The sequence below is a fragment of the Echinops telfairi genome, unplaced genomic scaffold, assembly GCF_000313985.2.
Source record: "Echinops telfairi isolate 266 unplaced genomic scaffold, ASM31398v2 ScPeMD7_7469;HRSCAF=8507_0, whole genome shotgun sequence".
Classification (NCBI taxonomy): Eukaryota; Metazoa; Chordata; class Mammalia; order Afrosoricida; family Tenrecidae; genus Echinops; species Echinops telfairi.
The window spans coordinates 32,809,536-32,819,639 of record NW_022111372.1 but is presented as its reverse complement, the minus strand read 5'-3'; the positions used below and the strand labels follow the sequence as shown (position 1 = coordinate 32,819,639).

Here is a 10,104-nt window from a genome sequence, read left to right as displayed (position 1 = left end):
AAGCCACATGGACACAACCAGACCTCAGAAGCCGGAGAAGCCACAGAGAGACCCCTGCCAGTGCTGAGATGCTTACAACGTCACTGGACCCAAAGACTTCCTACCACTGGCCTGCAATGTGCATTCAGCATCATTGCATGTGTTTCATGAGTCGGAAGAGGATTTTATAGATTGATTTCGGACATATGGGCTAATATCGGATTTATGGACTTAATCTGGACTAGGCTGGGATGTTTTCTCAATGTTCAATTGCTCTTGCATATAAATCTCTTTCTTATACATATATGTATGTCCATGAATTTGTTTCTCTAGTCTACCCAGACTAACACAGACAGACTAAACTTTCTCCTGAGGACAGACTGGTGAGTTTAAGTGGCAGACCTTGTGGTTAGCAGTCCAGGGCTTACCCAACAATGAGACTAAGATTTTTCTTCAGCCTTACTTCTTCAATATCTAACTTCCACATGCATACGAGGCCATTGAAAATACCATGGCTTAGGTCAGGCACACTTTAGTACTCAACGTAACATCCTTGCTTTTCAACACCCTAAAAGGGTTGTTCGCAGCAGATTTACCTAATGTAAGGCATCATTTAATCTCTTGGCTTCTCCTTCCATCAACATTGATTGTGGATCCGAGCAAGACAAAATCCTTGACAACCTGAATCTTTGTTCAGAGTCATAATGTGACCTATTGGAGCAGTTGTGAGAACTCACCTAGTTCCTCTGGTCTCGGGTTAAAAGAAATAGACTGTCCACTTCTGACTGTCCACTGAAAGCCTATGGACAGCACCAAAACATTGTCAGATACTGAAGACCTACTAGATGAAGGAGAGAATGTTGCCAGAGAGAGTACCAGAAGATGGGTCACTTCTGGGAGTCACCTTTCAGGCCCATATGAGATGGACCTATAAAATAAGCCATGACACCTGAAGAATGTTATTCTTAGAATAATCAACAATAAGGCTAACTTTTCAACATTTGCCAGAAAGCAAAGATGAGAAGCCAAGGAGAGATAGAGAAACTGGAGAGATGGAAACAGGAAGTCAGGGTGAAAATGGGGACAGTGTTGACACATGGTGGTGATACCAGTCAAAGTCTGGGTGGTGGGGGACACTGTAGGGGGAAGGATTGCGTATATATCACTGAGTGGGAAGTTAATTTGCTGTGTTTCATTTAAAATGGCAATAAAACGTCTGTGTTTGTGTGTTTTTTAACAGTTAAGCATCATGTCCAAGGTCACCCCACTTAAAAATTACATATAATACCATAGAACAATGCTTTTAAAATATTTATAACCTAAAGGGAAGTATAACCATTAGTATACATGTGGGTTTGTTTGTTTGTTAATGTTTTACTTTAACGTGAAATCCAGGATTGGTAAATCTATAAAGACAGCAACTGGATTAGTGGTTCCCTGGGCGTGGGGCAGGGGAGCTTGAGGAGAAATGGGGAGCTAATAACAACGAGTACGAGAATGAAGGAAACGTTCTAAAACTCTGTTGATGAGTGCACAAATCTTCTTGATGTGATTGAACTACTGAATTGTATGCTATGTGAATTATATGCCAATAAAACGTGTGTTTTTTAAGTTCCAACCTCAAAACTTCACCATGGAGCCATGCAACTCTGTCATAGAACGTTGTTATAGCAGAAATTGACTCCACAGCACACAACAAGAACAACCCTTCCATATTTTTTAAAACACTAAAATATCGTAAAAAGGGAGTCATCTCACTCCGAATCGCAAGTGTCACCGTCTTTCACGAGCAGATGCAAAGGAGGCAAAGACAGAGAGGCAAGACGATGGCATCTCCAGGGCCTTCTGTTTGCTTCTTGGGCAAATGCTTGATTCCCAAACAATGCTATGATTGTTTGACCTTCCACATGAAAGGTGGTTGTCGTCCCAGACTCAGGACGACCCCACACAAGATCAGAGGGTTTTCAGTGGTTGATTTCAGGAGGCGGTCACCAATCTTTATCCCGACATGGTGTTAGTCTGGAAGCTCTGCCGAGAGTAGAGGAATTACTATTTAAAAAAAAAAAAAAGGCAATACAAGTTTGGGTGGTTTTCCTTTTTATTTATTAAAAAGCACATTTTTCATGGTCTGTGTAGTATGTGAAATACAACCCTACAAAGCATCGTCCATCTCTAACTCACTGGAAGACACAAGACTGGCCTGATAAGGGAGTAGATAAAGATGGATCACTTCGTGTAAACATTCAACACTGAGATAGTTAGGAAGGTGTGCATCAGCTTTAGAACTTAATCTGACTTTTAGCCTGTGGAATAAGTATTATGATTTGCCAAATCTAGTCTGATGGACTCCTACTTCAACCATAGCCCATAATAATGCCCCATATATTAAAAACACATAAATAGCATGTCAATGTGATTTAGGATAATGTGAACATTTAAAGATCACGATAAAATGTAGACTTGTCTTTCACTTATTGGATTAGCAAGCAGGAGTGTTGAGTGATGAGGAATTTTATTATGATGAATTTGCATCTTTTATACTTAACAACCTTAAGGGATTTACTTAAAAAAGTACTGAAACACTTTAAAAGTCAAATTCTACTTCTGGAGCTGGAAAAATTGATTCTTCTTCTCACAATAAAATATCAGTTCCAGTGATTCCAACATCATCCCGTCTAGATCATGTCAGCAAAGTTTGACGCCACTGTGGGGGTGACATGTTGACATCTTCATGCTAGACCTGTCCACCAGGCACAGAGCGGAGTCCAAGGAAATCTTTCCTATACCAATGTGACGTTCCTGACCTTCTTAGGACTGGCCATCATGAAAGAAACATGTGGGCGAGGTGTGGGGGCCGCCTCAGATCCAGTGGTTTCCTGGTAAGAAAGAGACAATGGGCGATTTAATTGGTAGAGATCACTTTAAAATGTACACTTGGGAAGGAAATTTCACCTGGCATCTAGGAAAAAATTGAGGCATAGGAGGGGGAAATGTTTTAATATGCTCTCCCTTTACCCCATTATTTTCAGTAACTCTAGAAGTTTTCCTAGTCCAGGACTCAAGGAACAAGCCATATACTACTTTTTTTTAAAATGAAGACAAATAAGTAGAAGGTTCACTGTTTTGTGTTTGATTTATGTCTCTTGATTTTCCTATGAAAGTCCTGGCTTTGGCAGGGCTTAAGGCTGGCTCCTGCCAAGAATGGGTTAGGTCTATGCTCCTCCCACTCAGACATGTAAGGTACTTCAGACAAACAAGAACATTGAATTCTCCAGAAGGGTCAAGGCCTATCTAATAAACTCAAAGATTCACTGCCATCCAGTCAATGCTGACTCACAGCACCGCTATAGGGCAGAGTAGAACTGTCCCTTTGGGCTTCTGAGACTGTAGCTCTTTCTGGCAATAGTAAAGGCTCATCTTTTTCCACAGAGCAACTGGTGAATTAGAACTGCTGATCTTGTGGTTAGCAACCCAGCATATAACCCACCAGGGCTCCTTCCTGCCTAATAGTGTCGCCCTTTAAAATGTAAGGAATCTTGGTGGCTAAGCACTAAGATCAGTGGTTTAAGCCCAGCTGCTTTGGGAGAGAAAGAAGTGGTACTCCACTTCTGTAAAGGTTGTAACCTTGGAAACCCACAAGGGCAGTTCTATGCTGTTTTGTAAGGTCACCACGAGTCAAAAGTGATATGACAGAAAGTAGTTTGGGTTTGGGTTTATTAAAATGCACGCAGCATGTTTTCCCTGACAGTCCTGAGAAAGCTAGCTCTGACGCGAGGGCCCTGTAGCCACATTTAACATCTTAAATAATGTAAGTGGGCATAATAAATTATTTACACTGCAGCGGAGTGTCAGTAAGTCCTGTGGATAGACTCACTGGCTCGTGGTTTTAATTGACCGACTGCCAATAGCACAAGGAAAACAAGAGGGCTGATAGAACTATTTCAGAAATGGGCCAGAAGAATCCCATCTAGCCTTCTGTCGGAAGATGCTTGCAATTTGTCTAACTGTTGTTTGGCTTTTGTTTCCACTGCTGATGTGCACAAACGTATTGCTGTTTGCTAAATTTATCAAGAGTTTATTTATGTTGATATCGCCACGGGGGAGTGATCAGTGAACACTGATCCAGGTTTCCAGTTATCCTGATGCCCACTTTCCCAAATTGACAGATTCAGGAGAGGGAGAGACAGGATTGCCTAAAATAACCAGAAAAAATTGACTGACAGCAAGTTGAGCAGGGGAAAAGGGGAAAGGAGAAGGAGGGTTATTTGATTTAAATATTCATCAAGATGCACAACATTTTCAAACCCCATGGCTTCATATAAAAATAAAAGCTGTCTGCCTTTCTCCATTAACAGATTGTAATGTTTAGTATGGTTTTCTAGTTTTAGTTATTGGCTCTTTTTTTAATGTGTTCCAGCTGAAGTTACACTATTTTTCAGGGGACAAAAACTCGTATGTAGAAACCCATGTCAGGATGATGTATCCTCACTATAAATCCAGCCACAAAGAAATACTTGGATTAAAAAAACAGGCAGTCCTGCTTTGATATATGTTAGCTTTGAAAAATCATTCCCCTTTCCCTTTCTGATCCTTGATTTAATGCTTGTCTTGGAGTCATAAAATTTGCTCTCCTTAATTCACACTGGCTACAATGTGCCTTAAACCAGTGGCCATCAAGTGGACACTAACTCATGGTGAGCCGTGTGTTGGGGTAGAACTGCGCTTCATGGAATTCTCAATAGCTCATCTTTTGGAAGGAGATCTTCAGGTCTTCCTTCTGGGGGGTGGGGAGTTGGGCCTTCAGTTTTTCAGTTTGCAGCCAAGGGTGTTAGAGGTTTGCCCCACTCAAGGACTCTAGGATGTCCCTTAGGGCATCCGAAACAGAAAACTTTACAAATGTGTGCCCCCTCGGTGGCATGGTGTGGATGGTGGGGCATTTCAGTGTCAAGATGTTTCCATGGGAAGTTCCTTAGGAGCACCACATTGGACATTTCATTGGGAAGCATCACAGTGGTGCCTCAGCTCCCTTCATGCTTTGTGGCAAGCTCAGGGCTGTGGGATCATGAGGCACCAGTAGTTCTAAAGGCACCGTTGTAAGAAGACTCCAAGAATTCAGAGGTTACTTTCCCTTTGAAAGAGTGCCAGGCATACCTGTTATATGTTTATCTGGGGCCCCAAAATATTTTTCGTAAAGCAGATCACCTGGGTCATGTGGTAAAAAGACTGCAACTCTGGCTCTATCTCCAAGAGATTCTGATCCAGAAAGGCTGGACGAGATCTCTAGTGCTTTTTTATTTATTGTTTGTTTGTTTGTGTGACATAATTATTATTTATTTTAAACAAATCATTTTATTGGGGGCTCATACAGCTCTTATCACAATACATACATACATTAATTGTGTAAAGCACATTTATACATTCGCTACCCTCATCATTCTCAAACCATTTGCTCTCCACATAAGCCCCTGGCATCAGCTCCTCATTTTCCCCGCTCCCTCCCCACTCTCCCTTCCCTCATGAACCCTTGATAATTCTTAAATTATTATTTTGTCATATTTTGCCCTGTCCAACGTCTCCCTCCATTTTTCTGTTGTCCGTTCCCCAGGGAGGATGTTGTTGTTTGTTTGTTTTTAACAAGTGAAGTGTCCCAAGTGCTTCTGACACACAACTGCATTGAGAACTACTGCCAAGCCAGCAGGATCCCTAGGGTCTGGGCATACCTCCAATCAACATGGATTCTTGTTGGCTAAAATAATGATCCAGGATACAGGAAACACACCCATTTATTCCAGCTGGTGGCAGGAGAAAGGAATGCCCTGTACCTGAGCCTTTAGTAAGAAGAACCCCTTCTGGGAATATAACAGTGAGCAGAGGTGGGGGATGCATGAGAGAGAGTTGAAGAAGACCAGCAGGGTGAAGCTCCCCGAGAAGCAAGTGCCTCTTTCCTGGGTATACAACCCAGCCTCCCCAGACTGGACCTGGCCTTCCTACATCAGCCCTCCCCACCCGCTGGAGCTAGCTATTGAGCACAGTGGCTGGCATTGCAGCGGAAAAGTCTCCACCCCAAAGTCTATGCCTAATGACATTTTCTGTGGAAGCTCAGCATGGAACCATTACGAGATAACCAAGGCTTTGAAAACAGGTCCCCTTACTTCCCATCATGACCTTCTCTGTGGCAGTGCGGGCTCCTGGGTTTAGACGTTCGTCAGAATGGAGGTAAATGGAGAAAGAATTAAGGGAGGTTAGTGTAGCAGCAAATGGGGTTTCCTAACTCTTCCTAAAGAGTCCCTGTGGTACAAGCCGTTAACTGGTGCAATTATTAACCCAACAAATGACAATTCAAATCCCCTATAGGCATTTTGAAAGACAAGGCTGGAGATTATCTTTTGACAGTCACAGCCACATAGTCTGCACATGTGGAGTCTCCATGAAGCAGAATTGACTCTTGATGGCAATGAACAACAAGGATCTCTCCTGTTGTTAGGCACTATTAGTCAGTTCCAACTCACAGATATCCTATGTACACAGAGCAAATTACTGCTCGGTCCTGCACCATATGCACAATTGTCGATAGGTTTGAGCTCATTGCTGAAGCCACTGTGTCAATCTCTTTCATCGAGGGTCTTCCTCTTTTTAACTGTCCCTCCACTTCACCAAGCACGATGTTCTTTTCCAGGGACTAGTCTCTCCTGATAACATGTCCAAAGTACCTAAAGCCAAGTCTTACCATCCTCGCTTCCAAGGAGCATTATGGCTGTACTTTTCCCAAGACAGATTTGTTTGTTCTTCTAGCAGAACTTTCAGTGTTGTTCACCAGCACCATCGTTCAAACGCATCACTTTTTCTTTGGTCTTCTTTATTCAATGTCCAACTTCCACAATCCCTCCTGAAATACTAACTTCCAATCCTCCTGTTTTAGGTAACACCATTGCCTCCTATCAGTGATAGGCCCTGGCCCTTTGGGTTTCCCCCTCCCTGGGGTGTATTTGAACTGAGACCCTAGAAGAAAGCTGAATGAAGTGACAATTGAACGTGGAATGATTTAACTATTTTTAAGCCCTTTAAATATGTTGCTTTTGTGTTACATATTCCTCTCTGCTCATCAAGTAATGTTTCTGGCCATCATTAGATCACGACTAGCAGCTAAAAGAGCTATGTGATGTCCTGCACATGCACATGCGAGCTCTTAGTGCAGCTTCACTCTGGGGACCAACGATGTTCTCCACTTCAGTGAATGCATGATTGATAAACATGCAGCAAGAATGCTGGTCTGGAGGTGAACTCACTGGTGTTAGAAAAAGTCAAATGGTTGGTTGCTAATAAATAGTTATAGGGGAGATTGAAAACTTTAGCAAGTCTTCTCGCTTTTCTTTTAAAAGAACTAAGTTTTGTGGATACAAGAAAGTGAGGATGCTTCCTATCTAAGAGCAGCATGGACAGGATGCTCAGTAACATTTGATGGCAAACAAACAAGAATAGCATCAACAAGTCATATGTTCTCAAACGATAAAACAGATGTCCCAGACTGGGACTGTAAAACCTAAACCCTACAGGTAGAAAAAGAGTGATTTAGAACTTTTTCTGTTCTGTTCTAATTTTACACCTGTGAAAATGTGGAGCAGAATGTCCATACCAATTGATGTAAGAACTTCTTTCTTTAGTGATGCATGAATTTGGGGAAAGACTGTCTTTCTTCAATGCTAAATTACACAGTGTTCAGTGATCCAGAACTTTATTATGAGGAGTGAGCCAATTTCCACACAGCTTGGGTAATAAATAGAGAAATGTATACTGTCTATATTTGCTTTGCACAGTCAGCTGTTAATGAATAAATGGAAATGTAACATTAGGAAAAAGAAAGTTTTTAGGTTAGAATTTACCTAGAAAAAACCCAAGATCAAGGTCTAGTGATCTTTTTCAGAATACTCAGCCACTGAAACCCCTGTGAGGCACGCTCTACTTTGGCCCACGTGAGTCGGAGTCAATGGGACAGCACCTGGTGGGCAATGACCACAGGTTAGGTAAACGCCATCCCTAGCATGAGAGGGTGGATGAGAGTGCCAGGTGAGCAGGGAAACGTGCACATGCTCACCAGTTGCCCTTGTGTTAACAAAACCCACATCCTGCACTAAGATCTGGTGACCCAAGTAAGAGCTTTTTTGCTCCTGTTGTTGATGCTTTGCCGCCATGGATAGGACATTTATCTGACCCAATGAGCCCCACCTTGTGGGGACTGAGAAATGCATTTTGTGTCGACAACAAAAGATCTGTGTAATTGTCAGGCTTGACAGGGTCAAGCCTAGCTTAGGTTTCTGCAAAATAATGTCATGTGGGGTCCACAACCTTGAGCTCTAACAAATGATTTCCTGGGTGGGAGTCCCTGCTGAGTGTCCATGCCTCTGCCTATGGCCATGGGTATTTCTTCCTCTAGAAACATGTAGAGCAGCAGGGAGGTCAGACATTCACATACAAATGTATGTGCCAGGTCCCAAAGCTCAGCACCTCTGTAGAAACTGTTCCTCTTTCATGAATGCATTATTCAGTTGTCACATGTTCCTAAGTTTCTCTTCCTGAGTTAGTTCAAGTCAACTCGTCAAGCTTTAGGAAGCATCCCTGAGAACTCCCACACGTCCTTCTCCAGTCCCACACCCATGAGCACCTGGAGTTCCCCCTTTCCACATTTATACTTCTAAAGGGAATCATCTGACTTCACCCTATTCTGAATTATCTCCCTGCCAATTCTGAAGCCCTGAAGACTTCTGGCATGTCCGGTGGAAACACATAACCACAGAAAAGCTATGGGAATAGTGGATGCTATCAATATGTTCTTGTAGTTTCCATCCTTCAAAGGCAGACAACCATTCGGTAGTCATACTCTCCTCTCAGTCTAACCCTGACTCAGGTCCAAACTAAGGGGATCTGGCATGCAACATGCATTAAAAAACTAAAACTCACAACCATTGAGTCAATTCTGATTCATGGTGAACCTATAGGACAGGGTAGAACTGCCCCTGTGGGTTTCCAAGACTGTAGCTCTTTACTGGAGCAGAAACCCCTATCTTTGTCCCCAAACATGCAACACCCTTCTAAGATTATTGCTTATGCTGTTAAGTACCATCAAGTCAATTCCACTCATAAACACTGCCTACTCCTGGACCATACTCACAATTATTATTTTATTCGGGCCTGTTGTTGCAAACACTATGTCAACCCTTCTCTTTGAGAGTCGTCCTCTTTTTTACTGACCCTTTGCTTGACCAAGCATGAGATTGGTCGCTTCTAGTAACATGCCCAAAGTATGTAAGATGGAGTCTCTCCATCCTGGCTTCTAAGGAGCATCTGTACATACTTCTTCCAAGACAGATCTGTTCATCCTTCTGACAGTGCATGGTGTATTCAGTAGTCTTAAACAGCACCATAATCCAAAAGCACCAATTCTTCTGCAATCTTCCTTGTTCATTTTCCAACTTTCACCATAATACGAGGCAATGTGAAATACCAGGACTTGGAGCAAGTGAACTTAGTCCTCCAAGGGACGTTTTTTGAACACTATAAAGAGATCTCTTGTGGCACATGGCTTCCAGGGACATTGATTGTGGATTCAAGTAAAAATGATCCTGGAAAACTTTTATATGTTCTCTGTTTATCATGATGTTGCTTATTGGTCACGTTGAGTGGATGTCTGCATCCTTTCTGTTGAGTTGTAATCCTAATCCACAGGAAAGGCAGGACTCTTGGATTTTCCCAGTGAGTGCTCCAGTCTTCTCAACATCAAAGCTGTGGCCTCTGCCGACTGCTAATGAGTATTCCTCCAATCAGGATACCACATTCTTCTGCCTGTCACCCAGTTTCTTGGATTATTTGCTCAGTCCATAGATGGAATAAATTGGGTAAAAGGATATAACTTTGATGTATACCTTTCCTTGAAATCATGATGTACATCAGTGGTTCTCAACCTGTGGGCCGTGACCCTTTTGGGGGTTGAACGACCCTTTCATAGGGTTGCCCAGTTCATAACAGTAGCAAAATTGCAGCGATGAAGTAGCAACGAAAATAATTTTATGATTGGGTGAAGAAGCCATGTAAGGAGGGCCATGTCTCATGTCATGTATCTGTCTAGGACAG

The 10,104-nt window shown here is 42.5% G+C and overlaps 1 protein-coding gene across 3 annotated transcripts in view; it reads right to left on the bottom strand.

Moving 5' to 3' along the window:
* Positions 1-1,967: 1,967 nt before the first annotated feature.
* The window catches only part of IGSF5 (immunoglobulin superfamily member 5), a 75,213-nt gene continuing 67,076 nt past the window's right edge, over positions 1,968-10,104 (bottom strand). For 2 of the 3 annotated variants that reach the window (XM_045284829.1, XM_045284831.1), the window contains one exon: positions 2,060-2,855. In XM_045284829.1, the coding sequence (XP_045140764.1) occupies positions 2,760-2,855 (96 nt within the window). In that variant the 3' untranslated portion in view covers positions 2,060-2,759. Of the gene's footprint in view, positions 2,029-2,059; positions 2,856-10,104 lie in introns of those variants that run through there. The other variant, XM_045284830.1, reaches the window with a different exon arrangement.